Genomic DNA, 22,947 nt, shown 5'->3' on the forward strand with positions numbered 1-22,947 from the left:
ACCTTTTATAGGTGGGTGCAGCCTCGACTGTACAGAGACAGACCAGACCAGCTGCACCACACAGACACTTCAAACCTAATCTGAGTACAAAACACACACACACACACACACACACACACACACACACACACCTTACCATTAAAAAAATAGGGTTCCTTTACAATGTCAGAAGGAGGAAGGCACTAAGGCACCGCCTTCCGCCCCTCGACGCCCTCGCGGTGCCCCCTCCTTCTGACAGGAACTTCCTACAGACCAGGTATGAAGGATGCCTGAGTGGACATACAAAACTCACAAGTTCCTGGCTCTCACGGCTCCTATGCAGAGGGTTAGTCGAAGACGGAGGGGCATCGCGAGGGGCGTCGGGGGACGGGGGACTGTGCCTCACTGCCCTCCCCTTCTCCAAGAAACCCGTCTTCAACAGAGTCGAGAGAGCCGGGAACTTGTGAGGTGTGCATGTCCTGGTGAGCCTCCACCTTTTATAGGTGGGTGCAGCCTCGACTGTACAGAGACAGACCAGACCAGCTGCACCACACAGACACTTCAAACCTAATCTGAGTACAAAACACACACACACACACACACACACACACACACACACACACACACACACACACACACACACACACACACCTTACCATTAAAAAAATAGGGTTCCTTTACAATGTCAGAAGGAGGAAGGCACTAAGGCACCGCCTTCCGCCCCTCGACGCCCTCGCGGTGCCCCCTCCTTCTGACAGGAACTTCCTACAGACCAGGTATGAAGGATGCCTGAGTGGACATACAAAACTCACAAGTTCCTGGCTCTCACGGCTCCTATGCAGAGGGTTAGTCGAAGACGGAGGGGCATCGCGAGGGGCGTCGGGGGACGGGGGACTGTGCCTCACTGCCCTCCCCTTCTCCAAGAAATCCGTCTTCAACAGAGTCGAGAGAGCCGGGAACTTGTGAGGTGTGCATGTCCTGGTGAGCCTCCACCTTTTATAGGTGGGTGCAGCCTCGACTGTACAGAGACAGACCAGACCAGCTGCACCACACAGACACTTCAAACCTAATCTGAGGACAAAAAACACATACATACATACACACAGACACACACACAGACACACACACAGACACACACACACACACACACACACACACACACACACACACACACACACACACACACACACACAGACACAAACATCTTACCATTAAAAAAATAGGGTTCCTTTACAATGTCAGAAGGAGGAAGGCACTAAGGCACCGCCTTCCGCCCCTCGACGCCCTCGCGGTGCCCCCTCCTTCTGACAGGAACTTCCTACAGACCAGGTATGAAGGATGCCTGAGTGGACATACAAAACTCACAAGTTCCTGGCTCTCACGGCTCCTATGCAGAGGGTTAGTCGAAGACGGAGGGGCATCGCGAGGGGCGTCGGGGGACGGGGGACTGTGCCTCACTGCCCTCCCCTTCTCCAAGAAACCCGTCTTCAACAGAGTCGAGAGAGCCGGGAACTTGTGAGGTGTGCATGTCCTGGTGAGCCTCCACCTTTTATAGGTGGGTGCAGCCTCGACTGTACAGAGACAGACCAGACCAGCTGCACCACACAGACACTTCAAACCTAATCTGAGGACAAAAAACACATACATACATACATACATACACACAGACACAGACACACACACACACACAGACACAAACATCTTACCATTAAAAAAATAGGGTTCCTTTACAATGTCAGAAGGAGGAAGGCACTAAGGCACCGCCTTCCGCCCCTCGACGCCCTCGCGGTGCCCCCTCCTTCTGACAGGAACTTCCTACAGACCAGGTATGAAGGATGCCTGAGTGGACATACAAAACTCACAAGTTCCTGGCTCTCACGGCTCCTATGCAGAGGGTTAGTCGAAGACGGAGGGGCATCGCGAGGGGCGTCGGGGGACGGGGGACTGTGCCTCACTGCCCTCCCCTTCTCCAAGAAACCCGTCTTCAACAGAGTCGAGAGAGCCGGGAACTTGTGAGGTGTGCATGTCCTGGTGAGCCTCCACCTTTTATAGGTGGGTGCAGCCTCGACTGTACAGAGACAGACCAGACCAGCTGCACCACACAGACACTTCAAACCTAATATGAGGACAAAAAACACATACATACATACATACACACAGACACAGACACACACACACACACACACAGACACAAACATCTTACCATTAAAAAAAATAGGGTTCCTTTACAATGTCAGAAGGAGGAAGGCACTAAGGCACCGCCTTCCGCCCCTCGACGCCCTCGCGGTGCCCCCTCCTTCTGACAGGAACTTCCTACAGACCAGGTATGAAGGATGCCTGAGTGGACATACAAAACTCACAAGTTCCTGGCTCTCACGGCTCCTATGCAGAGGGTTAGTCGAAGACGGAGGGGCATCGCGAGGGGCGTCGGGGGACGGGGGACTGTGCCTCACTGCCCTCCCCTTCTCCAAGAAACCCGTCTTCAACAGAGTCGAGAGAGCCGGGAACTTGTGAGGTGTGCATGTCCTGGTGAGCCTCCACCTTTTATAGGTGGGTGCAGCCTCGACTGTACAGAGACAGACCAGACCAGCTGCACCACACAGACACTTCAAACCTAATCTGAGTACAAAACACACACACACACACACACACACACCTTACCATTAAAAAAATAGGGTTCCTTTACAATGTCAGAAGGAGGAAGGCACTAAGGCACCGCCTTCCGCCCCTCGACGCCCTCGCGGTGCCCCCTCCTTCTGACAGGAAATTCCTACAGACCAGGTATGAAGGATGCCTGAGTGGACATACAAAACTCACAAGTTCCTGGCTCTCACGGCTCCTATGCAGAGGGTTAGTCGAAGACGGAGGGGCATCGCGAGGGGCGTCGGGGGACGGGGGACTGTGCCTCACTGCCCTCCCCTTCTCCAAGAAATCCGTCTTCAACAGAGTCGAGAGAGCCGGGAACTTGTGAGGTGTGCATGTCCTGGTGAGCCTCCACCTTTTATAGGTGGGTGCAGCCTCGACTGTACAGAGACAGACCAGACCAGCTGCACCACACAGACACTTCAAACCTAATCTGAGGACAAAAAACACATACATACATACATACATACATACATACACACAGACACACACACACACACACACACATACATCTCACCATTAAAAAAAATAGGGTTCCTTTACAATGTCAGAAGGAGGAAGGCACTAAGGCACCGCCTTCCGCCCCTCGACGCCCTCGCGGTGCCCCCTCCTTCTGACAGGAACTTCCTACAGACCAGGTATGAAGGATGCCTGAGTGGACATACAAAACTCACAAGTTCCTGGCTCTCACGGCTCCTATGCAGAGGGTTAGTCGAAGACGGAGGGGCATCGCGAGGGGCGTCGGGGGACGGGGGACTGTGCCTCACTGCCCTCCCCTTCTCCAAGAAACCCGTCTTCAACAGAGTCGAGAGAGCCGGGAACTTGTGAGGTGTGCATGTCCTGGTGAGCCTCCACCTTTTATAGGTGGGTGCAGCCTCGACTGTACAGAGACAGACCAGACCAGCTGCACCACACAGACACTTCAAACCTAATCTGAGTACAAAACACACACACACACACACACACACACACACACACACACACACACACACACACACACACACCTTACCATTAAAAAAATAGGGTTCCTTTACAATGTCAGAAGGAGGAAGGCACTAAGGCACCGCCTTCCGCCCCTCGACGCCCTCGCGGTGCCCCCTCCTTCTGACAGGAACTTCCTACAGACCAGGTATGAAGGATGCCTGAGTGGACATACAAAACTCACAAGTTCCTGGCTCTCACGGCTCCTATGCAGAGGGTTAGTCGAAGACGGAGGGGCATCGCGAGGGGCGTCGGGGGACGGGGGACTGTGCCTCACTGCCCTCCCCTTCTCCAAGAAATCCGTCTTCAACAGAGTCGAGAGAGCCGGGAACTTGTGAGGTGTGCATGTCCTGGTGAGCCTCCACCTTTTATAGGTGGGTGCAGCCTCGACTGTACAGAGACAGACCAGACCAGCTGCACCACACAGACACTTCAAACCTAATCTGAGGACAAAAAACACATACATACATACATACATACATACATACATACATACATACATACATACACACAGACACACACACACACACACACACAGACACAAACATCTTACCATTAAAAAAACTGGGTTCCTTTACAATGTCAGAAGGAGGAAGGCACTAAGGCACCGCCTTCCGCCCCTCGACGCCCTCGCGGTGCCCCCTCCTTCTGACAGGAACTTCCTACAGACCAGGTATGAAGGATGCCTGAGTGGACATACAAAACTCACAAGTTCCTGGCTCTCACGGCTCCTATGCAGAGGGTTAGTCGAAGACGGAGGGGCATCGCGAGGGGCGTCGGGGGACGGGGGACTGTGCCTCACTGCCCTCCCCTTCTCCAAGAAACCCGTCTTCAACAGAGTCGAGAGAGCCGGGAACTTGTGAGGTGTGCATGTCCTGGTGAGCCTCCACCTTTTATAGGTGGGTGCAGCCTCGACTGTACAGAGACAGACCAGACCAGCTGCACCACACAGACACTTCAAACCTAATCTGAGTACAAAAAACACATACATACATACATACATACATACATACATACATACATACATACATACATACATACATACATACATACATACATACAGACACAGACACACACACACACAGACACAAACATACATCTCACCATTAAAAAAAGAATAGGGTTCCTTTACAATGTCAGAAGGAGGAAGGCACTAAGGCACCGCCTTCCGCCCCTCGACGCCCTCGCGGTGCCCCCTCCTTCTGACAGGAACTTCCTACAGACCAGGTATGAAGGATGCCTGAGTGGACATACAAAACTCACAAGTTCCTGGCTCTCACGGCTCCTATGCAGAGGGTTAGTCGAAGACGGAGGGGCATCGCGAGGGGCGTCGGGGGACGGGGGACTGTGCCTCACTGCCCTCCCCTTCTCCAAGAAACCCGTCTTCAACAGAGTCGAGAGAGCCGGGAACTTGTGAGGTGTGCATGTCCTGGTGAGCCTCCACCTTTTATAGGTGGGTGCAGCCTCGACTGTACAGAGACAGACCAGACCAGCTGCACCACACAGACACTTCAAACCTAATCTGAGTACAAAACACACACACACACACACACACACACACACACACACACACACCTTACCATTAAAAAAATAGGGTTCCTTTACAATGTCAGAAGGAGGAAGGCACTAAGGCACCGCCTTCCGCCCCTCGACGCCCTCGCGGTGCCCCCTCCTTCTGACAGGAACTTCCTACAGACCAGGTATGAAGGATGCCTGAGTGGACATACAAAACTCACAAGTTCCTGGCTCTCACGGCTCCTATGCAGAGGGTTAGTCGAAGACGGAGGGGCATCGCGAGGGGCGTCGGGGGACGGGGGACTGTGCCTCACTGCCCTCCCCTTCTCCAAGAAACCCGTCTTCAACAGAGTCGAGAGAGCCGGGAACTTGTGAGGTGTGCATGTCCTGGTGAGCCTCCACCTTTTATAGGTGGGTGCAGCCTCGACTGTACAGAGACAGACCAGACCAGCTGCACCACACAGACACTTCAAACCTAATCTGAGTACAAAACACACACACACACACACACACACACACACACACACACACACACACACACCTTACCATTAAAAAAATAGGGTTCCTTTACAATGTCAGAAGGAGGAAGGCACTAAGGCACCGCCTTCCGCCCCTCGACGCCCTCGCGGTGCCCCCTCCTTCTGACAGGAACTTCCTACAGACCAGGTATGAAGGATGCCTGAGTGGACATACAAAACTCACAAGTTCCTGGCTCTCACGGCTCCTATGCAGAGGGTTAGTCGAAGACGGAGGGGCATCGCGAGGGGCGTCGGGGGACGGGGGACTGTGCCTCACTGCCCTCCCCTTCTCCAAGAAACCCGTCTTCAACAGAGTCGAGAGAGCCGGGAACTTGTGAGGTGTGCATGTCCTGGCGAGCCTCCACCTTTTATAGGTGGGTGCAGCCTCGACTGTACAGAGACAGACCAGACCAGCTGCACCACACAGACACTTCAAACCTAATCTGAGGACAAAAAACACATACATACATACATACATACATACACACACACACACACACACACACACACACACACACACACACACACACACACACACACACACACACACACACACACACACACACACACACAGCGCTGCCTGAGGAAAGCGGGGAGGATCATCAAGGACTCCAGTCACCCCAGCCATAAACTGTTCCGACTACTTCCCACAGGAAGGAGGTTCTGCAGCATCCGGTCCCGTACCAGCAGACTGAGAGACAGATTTTTCCATCAGGCCATCAGACTGCTGAACACTTCATAGACACCTCAGCTTCACAACTGGAACTTCAACATTAATTTCACTCACATGTACTGTACCAATGTACCTGCACATGTGATGTGACAATAAAAGTGATTTGATTTGATTTGACATGTATATTCAAACCTCAAGGACAAAAACCAGAGGACAAAAACTACAAGAACAATATAAATATGGAGAAAACTAACCTTAGAAACATGCAGGGTGACCGGAGACAGCAGCACTGCAGACATGAGGACAGGCAGACAGTTAAGGCTGTGTGAGAGTCAAGTTCACTCCTATATATGACCTCCTATCGCAGAATGCGTTACTGTGACAACGCAGGCTTTGTGCTTTGAAGTGTGGTGATTGGTGACGTCATTGGAACGGCCTGTGATCTTACGTCACACTAGCCCGGATCAATTTGAAAAAGGCGTTTTTGTCTGAAAATGCTCGTGTCCAAACTACCGTTTTCACAGAGTTGTGTGTCCACATTGAAACGGCCGAAAACGCTTACGTTCCAGTACTGCGCATGCGTGAAACGCAAGGTGACTGGACCTGCCTCATTTCTGTCTGCCGTTTATTTACTTTCCGGCTCTTTGAAACGTGCAGGAAAATGAAAAGGAAAAGCGACGAGTTTTTTAAATGGACTAACAATGAGGTGGAGTTGTTGCTGCAAGTAATACAAAAGTACAAAGTTGCAAAAGCGATTGAGAATTAAAGAATTTGAAGAAAAGCTATCTGCTATCTTTGTTTTTTGCAGCAGAGAAAAAATATAGTTTATGTCAATAAAGCCTTTGATCCGGAGAAGAAAAGGATGTCAGGAGGGGACCTGGATCTGTGTGTTTACGCCTGCGTGTTCTGACGCCATGACATCTTGAAGATGCCGTTACCACAGAAACTGATTTTTGGGCATTTTACAAATTTTAGTCCATTAAGCTATTTTTAACCATTTCATTTTAAAGAAAAGTGTCAAATTTGAAGCCTTCAAATCAAAGTAACACCTTTTTTCATATTCATACACCAGTCGTTAATAATTTCTACACCTCTCCCGGAAAATTTAAAACATACAAACAATTTACGGGAAACAATCTTGGAATACACATATTTGATCACGTTAGAACTTGATATTCACACTGGAACTTGTTAAATTATTACAGTAATTTACATTTAAAGAAATTTTCAAACGTACCTGCAGCGAAGTCCAGGTGACAGTCGGGGAGTCCGGGTCCACCCATACGGTAAAAAAATATATTTTAAAATACATTTTGAAATATATTTCAAAATATACAAAAAATGGCCAAAAAATATATGTGCTAAAATACATTTTAAAATATATTTATATATTTAAAATGTAAGCCTCCACGTTGTGAGTACGCCGTCATTCAAGCAAAGGTAAGTCAGCTTGAGTACTGCGAGTAAAATGCGTTTGATTCCCCCCAACATTCAAATTAGTGCTAGTAAAAATTCATTCGTGAGGGGGAAATTACAGTGAGAACATGTAGAGGCTCTGTTAGAGGGATAACATAGTGAGTTCAGTGCATTGATGTGACATTGTCCTGAAGGATTTAGTTATTCTTTATGGTTAAAGAAATTTCCCTAATTAATTCATATTTATTATAAATAATCCTAATTACACATCTTGCACACAAGAATTTCACTCACATGTGCTGTACCAATGTACCTGCACATGTGATGTGACAATAAAAAGTGATTTGATTTGTGATTTGATTTGATTTGCTTCCTTGTTTGTGTCCTGTGTCACTAAAAATACATTCATTACATACTTTAGGTTCATTTTTTGCTGATAGGTTTCTAAAAAGAAACATGCAGATTTAGAATATAACATGCAGCATTCTATAGATGGATACATAAAAACACTTTATTTGTTACATTTATGATAAATGGATTTGAAAGTAAATAAAACACATTTGTGTCGGACTTGGCTTATTAAAGTTCTTGTCTTTAAATGAACTTTGTCTGTGTGTGTTTTAGGTCCTGCACTCTTAAAGACTGAATTGCAGCATTGCAGCCACAGGTCATTGTGAGCATCACAGGGAAGGTTGAAGCCGCCCACTGCAGCTGTATGACTAGAGTCGTGGAGACTTGCAGCCATGTCACTGCTCTTCTGTTTAATGTAGAAGCAACAGTGAGGATCTGTGGCACAAGGACTGTTACAGATGAACCTGCATACTGGGTTTTGCTGGGTAATATGACCAAGATACAGCCAGAGGTTGGCCATAAGATAGACTTCTCCTCTTCAGCTGCCCAAAAAAAGGTTCTTGATCAAAACATAAACAGACCATTCGTTGTGACAGGTAAAAGAAGCCATCCTCAAAAAAGAAAAGTTCCACCTGCTACTGTGGAGGAGTTGGATCAACTGATGGGACAATATTTTTCCAAGCATAGTTCTGTTCTGAATAACCCATAATGTTTTAATTTAGGGGGCCATGTAAATACTTTGCATTTACTGAATATGTACTTACTAAATACCACTGTTCAAAAGTTGAATAAAGAAACAAAGAAATGTTTGCCTATTTTTAATTAAAAGCACTTTGTCGAACATCACATCAGTTACAATGTAGAAAAAATGTTATGTATAGTTTACAAATGACAAAATGTTCACATAAAATCATGACAGCATTTGTATAATATCACCCACTACTAGCATTCTGTAATTTACTGTCTCTTTTGAAAACTTATCACTACATAAACAGCACAAGACTTAAAAGTATTTAACAAGAGCATTTTTCCCTGGTTTTACTACCACACTGGGGCACATGTTCACCAAAACGCAGCAAACCTTTGCCATCTTATCCAGGAAGGTCACCTTTTTACCCACACATGGAAGAAGTAATCTGATTGGCATGGTGGTATGTAGCATGTAGTTTGAAGCAGGGATTTCGTAGTGCCCCATGTGTAGTGTTGGAACCCAGTCAGGATTTGTTTCATTCATTTCATAGGCTGGTTTGTTGCAATAATGCCAAATAATTAGCAACTCTATAAATAGAAGGTAGTTCTGCATGTTTGTTCTAAGTTTGTGCTATTGAAAATAAAATTAACAGGCTATAAATAATAATATGAACTTATTTAGAACTTACCTGAATGAAAATACTGGAGCACACCAACAGATATCTGTGGCTGGTAGAGAACTGAATATCAGCTCGTCTCGCAGCTGCTATCCAGGCTAGACGCCTTCTTTTGGTAACATCCAACACATAAGCTCCCTCATGATGTTTCCAGGTGAGGAAACAATGAAAAGAGAGCCTGTTTTCAAGCTTATTCCTTTGTCGGTAGTGCAATCTAACATTACAACCGACCACACAGCAAGCATTTGTTTGGCCTGCTAATATGGCGCCTTGACCAAAAATCGTGGCTACGCCCCATCCCGTAAGATCACGCTCCAGAGCCCTATTAACGTACGGATCTAGAAAGAAGACGCTGCATTTTTAACTCTGAGGGAGATGGAGAATGAGCCTATTTCCAAAACAGTGGAGTGTGTTCCTTTAAATACTAAATTGTATATATTGTCAAAAACTAAAGTGTACATAGCAGTTGTTGTATCTTGTTTACTGTATCACTGACAGATAATTTCAAAGTCAATGAACGCTACATTATAGTGAGATATTGTGTAATGTGAAATACTGTAAGCAAATGAATAAACAACCTAATTCGTGATAGACCTTTGACTCTGTTTTGTTTGAATCCAACTGTTTTTTGCAGATGTGCATAAAACATGTTACTTTTAGTATTGTTATCATTATCATCATTATTGCACTAAATATATTTTAAATAAAGGATACTTTGATATACATTCTACTGTAAGGTTGGAAATGTATTTTCTTCACCCTAAAATATGTTTTGAAATGTATTTTGGTTTGAAAGAAATACATTTTCAATTTCAAAAATATATTTTTTTGGAGCATCACAAATACAAAATATATTTACCATATATTTGAAATATATTTTGGCCAGGAAAAATGTATTTTTTTACCGTATGGGCACGGCGAGCCATCTTCAAACTTGAAAAACAAAAACAAGTACAAACGATCCACAGATGAAGTACTTGTTGTGCTCTCAAATTAAATCCGCTTTTAGTAAAATGTTTTGCAAAACTTAGCTTTCCACAGGCTGAGGTTGGAGCAGGTCGAAACAAGTCCACGAGCAAGTGTAAACGGACGTTTGGAACCTTGTGCAGCATTTAAATACCCTCGGCGACCATGGTTACGGTTGTCAACGTGTACACGTGCACGTGATAGAACTATCCGATTGTTCAGTCTGACGTCACTAGCCGTGTCTGGGTCTAAACTCCGCTGCAGGTCCATATATCAAACGATCACTATGGCATTACTGAGAGTTGAAAAACTGTCTAAAGTCTTTCATCTTTAATAAAATGATCAGCGTTCTGCTCTACCAGGTGTAACAATTGAGTTTAACATCCAGGCATCCATGAAAACGGAATTTATGACATTTAACGGAGTTAGAAGTTAGCAGGGAGTTAGCTCGCTAGCTTCTATCTAAATACAATATAACATGTCCTGACTGCGGGGTTTTGGAAACAAGTTAAAACGTACAGCTCTGCTATCACTTCCAACATAAATGAAGACAGAAAACTAAACAGCAGTGACGTTTGTCGCGCGGGAGCCTGGGATTGTTTAGCTAAACGGCCTAAACCGTTTCCCATTCATTCTCTATGGTAGTGCTAAACCACTACGGATGTAATATATTTTTGGCCACTACGGTCTTCCGGCGCTGTAACGAGTTTGAGATGCGGCGGCACTTTTAAAAAATCTCCTCTTTTACGTTTCGGGAGAGAAAACAAGTAACTCAACGCTCGCAACACATCCCAACGCTCCTCATTCATTGATCAAAGGTAAGAAACGTCGTTTGAAATAACAGTAAACCAAACAGAATACATTTACAGGTGTATATTACAGGTAATAGGCGTGTTGCGATTGCATTTACGAAGCATCCATCGCTCAGTTAAAGACGGTGGGAGTTTATCTGCTGTTGTAAAGTGGCACGGTAAAAAATGAATGAACGTGATCCTTAAATAAATTACGTGTTTCATTGACGTGTTTTGCCATTAAATAAACTTTGTAGGTTTCCGACTGCTGTGACACTGACATTACTATAATGTGGTACAATTAAATAACCAATAAGTGTCTTGTTATGAGATGACATGCTAAATGACTGAACCTGCTTTAAAAGAAAATGTATTGCTTTCATGTTGTAATGGTCAGTCACCTTATCAATGCGAAAATCTGTTTTGATATCTCTAACATGAGCAATGCCCACTCGTGTATGAATAAACACGATAGCTTAAATACATATATGTTGTTAATCTACCAGCAATTCTTATGTGCCATGACTACTAAGCAGTTACCACAAATTTTGCAGATATGCCAATAATCATTCAACCATGAAAGGTTTTTATTTACAGACAGAACAGTTTGTTATACCTGGAGGAAAAAACACTTTTATCCCAAATGTTGTCAATGTTCTTTCAAATTGAGTCTCGTTATTGTTCTCCTGCATCCTGCTGTGTAAACCCAGCAGCAAGATTATAACCTGAAATGTCTTTGTTTGTGTTTGGAATCAATTTTGTTTAATATAATTGTTTATTTTTTCACTGCTTGTCAAGATGCAGAAGAAAGTTGCGCCATATCCAGGGAAAATCTCTGTGGTTGTTCCGCAAGGGGCCACTTGGATACCTTCTCCAGGACCCGTCAAAAGAAGCTCGACGGATTAAAAATGACCCCAAACTGCAGGACAAGTCTGCACCTGTGAGGGATGATGTTGTACATCAGAATGCTCTGACTGTCATCTATCAGAGAGGAGGGGATGAGTCTGACATGAAGGAAGTGCAGGGAGAGTACATTCTGCAGTTTGGAAAGTATAAAGGGAAATCTTTCCGGTGGCTTCTGGGGAATGATGTCGGGTACACCATGTACCTGATCAAAGATCTCCAGAAGGAAGAGGCTGCAGGGACCTCTGTGGAAGAAGGGCATGGCAAGGAGAGCTTGCATTCATTTGTACAGTATGCCCTCAGCTTTACAGAGATAAAGACTCTTCTGAACTGCAAGACCAGCAGAGTGAGTGTTGCTGCAGAAGCCTCTGAGGATGATCAGCTGGTTGGCTTTGGCTCACGAGCCAAGAGCACCTGGAAGGAGATTCAGGAGTCTCCTTTCTACGAGGCAGAGAGACAAAGATGGGTGGAAGAAAAGAGGAAATAGGGGAGAAACTGTTGATATTGTACATAAGATAGTTTTGTTCTACTTTTGTAATGTTTATTTTGTTTATATAAATAAAAACTGATTGTAAATATAAAAATGTGAATAAATTGTGTTCTGTAAAAATAGCAGCACAGCTCTCTTCTTTATAACCTCTTAGAGTTCACCTGTATGTTTATATACCTGTGTGTGCTCACCATCAGGTAATCAGTTTTAAAAAGCTATGAGTGCAGCCCTGAAAGCTTACATATTATTTCTAAATCACTTCATGTAATGATAACAAGCCATCCTTTCTCTAGTGGGGTCTCACAGCTTTTATCTTTATAATCTTTCTGGTTGATTTGTAATATTAGAAACATGACTGCTGTCTTTTATCTGTGTGACTATACAGCCTGTTTCAGACATGACAACCAGACAGTGTCTGAAGTTATCTTTAATACATGCAACACAGCTGGAGATAGTCCAGACACTTTCTCACTTCTGATGATAATATTTTTGGTTTAGGTATTGTTGCTTTCTGGCTTGAAGCTTATCTACCAAAGCAGTTCAATAAGGAGAGATCATGTGGAAAAACCGAACATGATTTATTGAGATACAGAAATAAATGTAACTGTTAGGCAGTTAGACTCCAATGACCCATCATAGCAGAAGAAATCTCAGCAGTGACAGGATTTTGCATAAGCCACACCCCAGAGTCAAAATGCTGGTAGTGATGAAGATGGAGGCTGGGACAGGGTTCTGAGTGACCACGGTGAGGAGGAGAAAGGAGAGGAGGCGGGCTGCATAGCTGAGGATCTGAAACACAGAATGGTAGAAGCAGAAGAGCAACAGATTTAAAGCATGCAGAGTGGAGGCTGGCAAGAGCATGACTGGAATAAAGTAATGATGTCAGTACTGAGTTTGTGCTGGAAAATGAATAGATATAAACTAACAGCCACCAGGAAGCAGACAGATGACTTATTACAGACATGCCTTGTTTAAATTATGTATAAGCATCATTTTCTATGTCATCAGAATGTATCTGTATTATAGTTTTAGCTTTAGTCTTTTTATTAAAAGTTGGATGTCTGCATAATTGTAGACTATATGTCTGGTATGTATCATCTCAAGACTGTCATGATACAGTCTGAGTTATGACAGTATAGGTACGTAATGCAGAAAAATTGCTCCACAGGCCATAACACTATATAATCTAAATAAAATGATAATGAAATAAAAATTAAAAGCAAAGTGAAAAATAAATGTTATCCACAATAAGTAAATTGAAAATGGTGTTTAACTTTTGATAATGTAACACAACCTTTGTCCCAACCAGGACTCGAACCCGCGCTCAGACAGTTCAGTGTAAAAAAAACCCCATTTTTTTCCAATGCCCGAAAAGCTGCGATTTGATTGGCTGTTTCTCCGTTACACCTATACGCGAGGAGAACAACTGAGATAATCCATCCAAAATACGAGGTTAGTCATTCATATACTGCTGCATGGGCTGGGCTGTAGTTACATCCTAAGGTTTTAAAAACTGAGCTTAAATAAATGATTAGCGGTAATAAAAGCCGAGGGAGGTCAACAGGGATCACTGACAGTCAGTGATCCCTGTTGACCTCCCTTTCTTTTGAGATCAAATAGAAGAAAATACATAACATTAAACATGTTAACAACACAAAAGCCATATTAAACGCAGACTACTTTAGACCCGGAAGTAGGATTCGTGGCGTCATCACTGAACAACCGGATTGGCCTGATATAGGTCTATCATAGTGACGTGGGTTTTAATCAGTAGGGTTATATGTTTCCCAATATGATATTTTTTTTTAAAGAACATAATGTGGATTGTTTTTATTTGTTAGCTGTATGGGCAGCATTTTTGTGTATGTGATCCCTTTCCTTAAATTACATTTGCTATATACACATATTTTGCTCTCTTAGTATTTTTAGAACCTGACTAATACTGAAAACTTTAGGGTGATACTGATAAAAAGGACTTAAAAATTTAGATACTGATACATTGGTCGATACTCTTTTTACAGATAGTATACAGATTACAGAACTTGGAATGTATACAGAAATTCATGTTTTTCGCAATGATCGTTCAAAATTGGTTTACATTTGTAAATAAATACAGCAATATATCTGCAAGATTTGACCAAATTCACCACTCTTTTATACTATGCTAAACAATCAAAGATTAGCTCATGTCTAGTTGAATGATGTTTTAAAAATGTTTTCCTGTAGTGTTAATCACAGTGATGTTATGAAGTAATGTATGAACCTGACGTATGATAATATTTATCTCTACAGAGGAAACATCCATCGAAGATTGAGCAGTACAATATCACTGTGGCATCAACATCTCGTCAGCGAAAGGCCACAGCCACACCAAACAAGCTCTCAGCAAATACACAAGCCAAGTTACCAGACCTGATGTTGAGAGCTGCAAACAAACATGTTCCACAAGCAACTGTTGACATGCTTGTCATCAATTTCATATGTGAGGGTCTACAGCCATTTGCAGTGGTAGAACAGCCATCTTTCAAAGAATTGGTTACCACATTACAACCTCAAGCCAAAGTCCTCTCCAGACCCACTGTCCGTGCCAGAATCTGTGAAGCTGCTGATCACATGAAGATGACTTTGGTTGCAGCATTGGATAAAGTCAAATTTGTTGCTACCACTACTGATTGTTGGTCAGCTCATCAGAAAAGTTACCTTGGAGTCACATGCCATTGGAGGAAGAGTCCCTGGAAAGAAGATCTGTAGCACCAGCATGCAAAAGATTGAGAGGGTCTCACACATTTGACATGCTTGCTGGTGCGCTTGATGATATCCATTGCCAATACAAGATTAGAGGCAAAGTTGTAAGAACCACAACTGATATGTGGAAGGCCTTGACAAAGTTGGATCCACTGTTTGGGGCACAAAATGATGCAGATGAAGCTGAAGATGAAACAGACCCAGAAACTATTGACCTGACTGACCATATTGACTACCATGAGGCAAGTGCAATTCTTGATGAAGACTCTGGTTTGGAGTATCAACTCCCGTCTCATCAGCGATGTGCATGTCACCTGCTAAACCTTGTGGCAACATCTGATGCTGCCCTAGCAGAGAGCATGAATGAAACCTACGAGAGGCTCTCCCGTGCATGCTTTGCAAAATGCCAGGCCATTTGGAACAAAACTGGCCGATCTCATTTGGCTAATGAAGTGGTAGAGGACAAGTGTGAGCTACAGATCATTCGTCCCAATGCAACACAATGGAATTCAACCTACCTTGCCATTGAAAGGATAATACGCATCATTGATGAGAAGGGGGAAAATGCCATCAGGAGCATTTGTGAGGAGTTCAAGGTGAAAATGTGAGTAAAATTGGACACCTACCAATATGGTTGCAAATCTTGTGAATTTTCCTTAATGGATGGTTAAAAACGTGAGCAGACTCTTAATATTAAATCAGAAGATCCCTGTTATAGTCATGGTGGGTTTTGTTGTTGTGTCTTACAGGTTGAGTCCTGCAGAAGTTGCATTCCTTAGGGAGTACTGTACCACCATGAAGCCACTGGTGAAAGCTTCAAACATTCTTCAGTCTGAGTCCACTTCCTTTATGGGATGGCTCCTGCCAGTAATCCAACAACTACTGTTCAAACTTAGCAGGCTGGAGACATCAAGCAAGACATGCGTGCCACTCATCAGAGTCCTGCAAAATGGCCTTCAAAAGCGTTTTGGAGCGATGATGGAGGATCCAGAGTTGGCTGCAGCTGCAGTCCTCTTACCCAAGTTCAAGACTTCCTGGACTGACAGAGCAGATGTAACAGAGGCTGGTAAGGATTCATGTGATCCCATTTTTGTGTATTTTTACATTTGAACACATGCTTAAGTGAGTATTTCACCTAATACATTGTAAGTTATTGATGGTCTGTCCCGAATACTAAACAATCCTTTTTGAGAATTTGCCGTTTTTAAATTTGTGTTCAGGAATAATCACTGAAATTTAAATAACAAAATTGTGTTATCTACTTGCAATTACAGCCTTGACATACATCAAACAACATCTTGAAACGACAGAGCATGAGAGTGAGGATCAGCAAAGAGAGTCATCTGATGAAGATGAATTCTTCTCCAGACCAATCTCCAGAAGGCTGCAAAGTGCAGTTGAGCTTGATGGTTACCTTGCTTGTGCCACAGACACCATGGAGCTGCTGCACTCCTTCTCAGGTATCAAAAACCTCTCTCTTAAACTGAAGACAGCTCTGCCTGCTTCTGCTGCGTGTGAACGACTTTTTAGCTGTGCTGGTCTACTCTTCACAGCCAAACGAAGTCGGATTGCCTCTGTTAATTTAGAAAACCAGCTCTTGCTGAAACTGAACAAAAGGTTCAGAAAGTAAAGTGTGCTTGAATGTCCAGCTTGAATGAAAAAAAAATACACAAAGCTGGAGTTCTTCTGTGTCTTTACGTGGCCAGCTGCCTCTTCTTCTCCCATTCTCTCTCCCTCTCTCTCCTGTTGCTACTTAAATGATGAAACTGATCAATGATCAGCTGATCGCTTTTCTCTCTTGTTTGTTTATCGCGCATTTCGAGCCAGAAAGAGGAAACCAGCGGTGGTCGCTCTAAACAACAGCAGCAGGTTAAAACTTGATCAGCTGCTATTAGAATTTATTTAATATTACTTTCTAGTATCAGCTGATGTTGGCTGGAGCCACAGCTGTAACAGCTGCTGGTCATGATATCGGTTTGGATATATGGTGAGAGGGAAACGTGAAGATGAAACCAGGAGATGTCCTTACTGAATCATCAGAGCTGAACAGGTGATGGAGAAACAGGTTTACCTTTTAGGTGACATGAATAAGTTGAAGGGAAGTTATGAACTGTTTCTGAGAGACAAATAACATCAGGATCCTTTTTTACTGACAGCTGGTAACTGTGCAGGGACGGGTCTAGCAAAGTTTTGCAAGGGGGCAGGTAACCATATACATGCACTGTTTATAAGATTGGGGAAACCTGCAGTCAGCTGAGACTGAAGAAGTCAATTGGATGAGTGACGAAACGTTTTTCCCACAAAACGTAAAGTCCAGATGAACAGAATCAACTTTTGGAGATACTATATAGCTCATGCTAATATCACATCTTCACATTTTTCTTTTTAGAGGTAACAATAACTTTGCATTCTCGCTACTCACCATGCTCTAAAACAGGTATATGTTAGCAATGACATCATTTAACAAATGTTTTTAAAATTCTAGCCGTGCTAATTAGCCTTAGGATTGGTTGAGGTCTGTGCAAGCCTTTGGAACAAAATCAGTCTTTTAAAGCTCACTATTTTCCAGGTGAGCCTATAGCACATTTGTTAAAGTCAGTCTGGATTGTACAGCTTCTAATCAGAAACAATTAAAGTTTGTTTCTTTTTTTCTGCTCATCAATCTTTTTCTGTAAGTAGTTACCGAAATACAGTCAACCTTTCTTCATTTTCCTAAGTGTGTGTGTGTGTATATATATATGTATGTGTATATATATGTATGTGTATATATATGTATGTGTATATATATGTATATATATGTATATATATATATATATATATATATATATATATATATATATATATATATATATATATATATATATATATATAAGAAAAGACAGACGGAGTCAGACTCCTGCAGTATCTGAAGTGCTATATATATATATATATATATATATATATATATATATATATATATATATATATATATATATATATATATATATATATATATATATATATATATATATATATATATATATATATATATATATGAACAAACAAACCACAACGCCCCCCAGTCCCACACAGATCAACACAACCATCAAACATATTAGAGGAATATAACAGTAACAAAAGTAGATTTAAACAGGCAATACCTCTAGACTAGCAAAATAAGAGATAAAGGGTTGCCACTTGTGAAAAAATTTGGCTGTGCAACCTCTCAACGTATATTTAATTTTTTCAAGTTTTAAAAAAAACATGACATCTTCAAGCCACCGGGAAACAGTAGGATACTTAACAGACTTCCAATGCAACAATATTAGACGTCTCGCTAATAGGGATGTGAAGGCTATAATATCCTTTTGTGTGGAATCAAGTGTAAGTGAGCGAACAGGAATCCCAAATACAGCAATCAGAGGACAAGGATGAAGAGTTACCCCAAGAACAGTTGACATAATAGCAAAATACCCTGTCCAGAAACCTTGTAGCTCAGGACACAGAAAAAACATGTGGCTAAGGTACGACCAGTACTTTTAACATTTTATCAATTATTTACCAAATTAAAAAACAACATGTGGTAACTTATTTTTAATTTTGCTGCATACAAGTTGAATGAATGCTTACTGGATCTAGAACACCATTTAGATCATAACAGCTCCTGATCAGGATGAATTTCATTTTCAAATCAAATTTCATGTCGCAGTTTCACACTTTTGTAACATATTATTTCAAAGCTTGCTTGGGCATCTTTCTTTGCCTTTAGACAACAATTCTGATGGCAAAAGAGCCAAACGGGACAGGCAAAAAAAAAAGAAAAAAAGAAAAAAAGAAGTGGCTTTAGATCTGACTCTTACAGACAGGCATGCATGTCTCAGGGTGATTACACACTAACACATTGTGATTAATCACACACATTTGTATACATTTTATTAACAAGATTAAAAAAAAACACTATACAAAATGTGTTTTTGTGACAGGCCGCTAGTAACAAAGTGCTTAAAGATTTCAAATTGGTTCTTTCCCAAGTTTTCTGTTATGTGTACACATATTCCTTGAATTAGGTGCTTTTTAATTCTCCAATAATGGTCAGTGCAAAGTGTTTACACAAACAAACAAACAAACAAACAAACAAGTGTTTACACAAACAAACAAACAAAAAACATTACTCAGAAAATGGTCAGGTACAAGAACTGGATTAAAAAGGATTGGAAAAAACAGATAATGTCCAATGAAATACTTCAGCGTGTGGCTCATGACTTTTGCACAGTACTGTAAATGTTATTAATAATGAAAGATATAAAGATGTAGCTTTCCCATTTTTAAAAAATTCCCATACACATTATTCTTTTCTTCTAGTGAAGGTGCCTCCTCCTTCAGACCTTAGGATAACTAATTTCTCAGACAGTGACATCACGGTGCGCTGGGAAGCTGCAGATGATGATGATGTTTCTTACCTCATTAAGTGGATCTCCCTAAGTGGAGGCGACCTGAGGCAGGTGGGGAAGAACTATTGAGTTGTTGGAGTACATATTATGAAATAAAAAATACAATATCTCAATAAACTGTTGTCCTGTGTCTTAAGGAGTATCAGATATCACTGTCTGCACTCTATGGAGATGGAGCTCAGAGTGAAGCTGTGGCCGTACGCTATAGCACCTGTGAGTCACACATTTTAACTATATCAGCTGCTGGTGGGAGCAGGCTCTCATGGATCTTTCTGGATATTTGCAGCGGGGACATGCTGGGGTCATTTTGGAGCAGGTTAATTTGTGTGCGCCACGTGTCATAATCAGTTTTGTTGTTAGGTCTGGGAACCTTACCGGAGAAGGTACGGAGTCTAACCTGGGACTGGATGTGTTTGACATCTTGCCTTCGTACGATATGCTCTACCACGACCTTCTGAATGTCAGGTGGATTCAAATCACTTACTGAAAGGGACGCACAGGCTTAAGCAGACAAAGAAGGAAATCGGGTAAACCCTCCAGCACTCATTTCTGTGTCCATTCTGGGCTAAAAACAAAAACACCTCATAACTACCTGTGGATGCTGGCTGAGCCTCTGAAGGTTGAGTGATATGTCATTAAGCAGGTAGTCAGAGTTCTCATTGATCAGTTCCTTGAGGGAAGTGTATCCACAGGCCTTACTGATGTCCTACATGGAGCTCAGCGCCGCCTGGCTCACCAGCAGTGTCTCCTCACCAGCTTTCTCCAGCACAGGATACAGCGAGGCCATCAACAAGGCACAGAAATTGCGGCCCACTGGCTGAGCACAGCAGGCGATTCCCCCGAGTTGGATGCACAGCTGACAGATGTTGCTGTTGAGCTAATGGATCATGGATGCAGATGTTGATGATGAAGGAATCACTTGGAGAGAGCTTGTATTTGAGTTGCTGGCATCACTGTTGTATATCGAGGGGAGTCTGGATGGACCGAGCAGCTACGCAAAGAGACAAAACCTGTGTTAAAGCACTGCTTTCTAACCACTTTTACACATGCACTGCAGCTCTGAAGTTTTCAAGATATTGTCCATGCACGTGAGAACGCAAATGTCTGACACAGTTAGATCAAACATTAAACAGCCTTTAGCCTTCCTGCTCCTGAGTGAAAGCCTGTATTATATCTGACTGTGCTCATGTGGGGATAAGACAGATTAGCCTTTTCTCAAAGTGAAGAGTGGGGGCCAATTTAGGATCTTCACTCAAATTTAAAATACAAGGGAAACTGATGTATTTCCTTAAATAAACAAAAACCACACAAGCGCTTATAAAATGCTCATCCTACCCAGTCATATGCAAAGTGTTAGAATCAACGTGTGATCCACCTGCCACTAAGAGATATTATTTCTCTTTGGTAGATGGAAAAAATGGAATCAAACTCACTGTCAGTAGCTACAACAGCACATTTGTTATAATATGATGAATCAAGCATTTAGATATTAAATAGTATTGAGGGAGACAGGATCAAATACAGTGGGGCAAAAAAGTATTTAGTCAGCCACCAATTGTGCAAGTTCTCCCACTTAAAAATATGAGAGAGGCCTGTCATTTTCATCATAGGTATACCTCTAACTTGTCCGAGTTTTAAAGAACTGATTTGCAAATTATGGTGGAAAAGAAGTATTTGGTCACCTCATTTTTTGCCCCACTGCGTAATATACAAAGATATTTGTGGCAACTCGATGTGCTTTGTCCACTTTTATTATCGGATTGCTCTGTTAACCAAAGGGAATACCTCAGTTTATTGTATGTTTGACTATAATTTACAAAAAGACTAAAGCATCATTTCTTATCTTTTCTACAATAACTATCAAATGAACAAATGGAGAGTGCTCGCTCAAGTCATGGATCAAGTGACTTAAAGGGCCGTTTTCAAAGAAAACTAAAAGTGTATAAGCAACCAAGGAAGTGAGTCCTACCTGGCCACTGGACAACATTCAGTGACAGTGCACTTGCTGGCATCTCCGGTGGGCAGAGCCCTGATTCAGTAGGGTGAATAAGGGATCTTGTCTCCTCCGTACTTAATGAGAGTGGTGTATCTGTCAGTCATGTCTGGCACATAAAACACCAGGTAGGTCCCATCATGGCTGTCACAGATATCTGCTTCTTGGGCTTCCCCTCTGGGTCCTTCAGGAGAAAACAAAAACTGTTACCTAAATATCAATGCTTTGAATACATTATTGTGTGGTCCACGTTCATGCACTCACAGTGATCTGCACTGCCAGCAGTCCCTCACCTGCATCTTTGGCATCAATGGTGACCTTCACTGGCAGAGAGGTGGGCGCTCCAGTGGTGTTAAGGCCGGATCCACTTGCACGCACCTTGCTGGTATCATGGGTGGGCAGCACCTTCACCTTGTAAGGGCGGACCAAAGGGGAGAGAAGACAACTGGCTGTGGAATACAGTCTCACAAATGAAAGGAGCCTTATTTACAGAACCGAGTAAACCACGCAAAGAGTTTTCCATTTTCAAAGCTGGCCAGAGTGGAACACTGTAACATGTAACACCTAGAAGGTTCAGATGGCTGCAGTACTTTGCTAATTTGGATCAAAAGTTTGGGGGGGAAATGTAATTAAATCAAGTGATTGTAATGCTGTTACTTCCGTTGTGTAGTTAACCATCTATCATTTTAGATGTTTCATTAGCAGCCTGATGAAATTAGCTGTGTAGTTAGCCGACTTCTGCCATCCAAACAGATGAGGTGAATTATGCAGATCACTAGCACAGTACACAGATTACCACTTCTTATTCCAGCCAGACTTCAGGTACTTCATTCGAATCATGCAGTAACAACAAAGGTTTATTACTACTGGCTTTTTAAATTGTGCTTCTTCTGTTCTAGAAAAACAGAAACATGTGATCACAGGGTTTTGTTTTTTTCAATGACATTTGTGTTGGTTGTGTCGGTTGCAGGCAAACATTGATCATAATGGTTAGATATTAGGAAATAGCTTAAAATGTGTGCATATTTAACTTGTTGCACTGCCGTAGTGTTACCTGCGTGGGATCTCCTCATGAGCATATGACTGTACCCTGGATGATGATATGTGAGGAGCTTGAACTTGATTCGCTAACAGAAACTAATTTGGCTAGCTTAGCGCACATGTCTTGTGGCAAGATATATGCACT

General features: G+C 42.8%; 1 protein-coding gene and 2 long non-coding RNA genes across 3 annotated transcripts; 1 reads left to right on the forward strand and 2 right to left on the reverse strand.

Moving 5' to 3' along the window:
* Nucleotides 1–5,210: 5,210 nt before the first annotated feature.
* LOC146656911 (uncharacterized) lies at nt 5,211–7,588 on the reverse strand. Its single transcript, XR_014914224.1, has 3 exons — nt 7,547–7,588; nt 6,564–6,598; nt 5,211–6,327 (listed from the first exon to the last, which is right to left on the reverse strand). It is a non-coding gene; the product is annotated as an uncharacterized LOC146656911 (long non-coding RNA).
* Nucleotides 7,589–14,824: 7,236 nt separating this feature from the next.
* LOC146656912 (uncharacterized) lies at nt 14,825–16,968 on the forward strand. Its single transcript, XM_085425933.1, has 4 exons — nt 14,825–15,942; nt 16,088–16,404; nt 16,613–16,798; nt 16,892–16,968. The coding sequence occupies exons 1-4, from the start codon at nt 15,305–15,307 to the stop codon at nt 16,966–16,968; spliced, it is 1,218 nt and encodes a 405-aa protein (XP_085282059.1). The 5' UTR covers nt 14,825–15,304.
* Nucleotides 16,969–19,108: 2,140 nt separating this feature from the next.
* Nucleotides 19,109–22,194, reverse strand: LOC146656913 (uncharacterized). The gene is made up of 3 exons (XR_014914191.1): nt 22,055–22,194; nt 21,738–21,945; nt 19,109–20,759 (listed from the first exon to the last, which is right to left on the reverse strand). It is a non-coding gene; the product is annotated as an uncharacterized LOC146656913 (long non-coding RNA).
* Between the last annotated feature and the right edge of the window lie 753 nt (nt 22,195–22,947).

This window comes from Rhamphochromis longiceps, linkage group LG12 (assembly GCF_057381845.1).
Source record: "Rhamphochromis longiceps isolate RC_006_pf linkage group LG12, R_longiceps_female_GT1.1, whole genome shotgun sequence".
Classification (NCBI taxonomy): Eukaryota; Metazoa; Chordata; class Actinopteri; order Cichliformes; family Cichlidae; genus Rhamphochromis; species Rhamphochromis longiceps.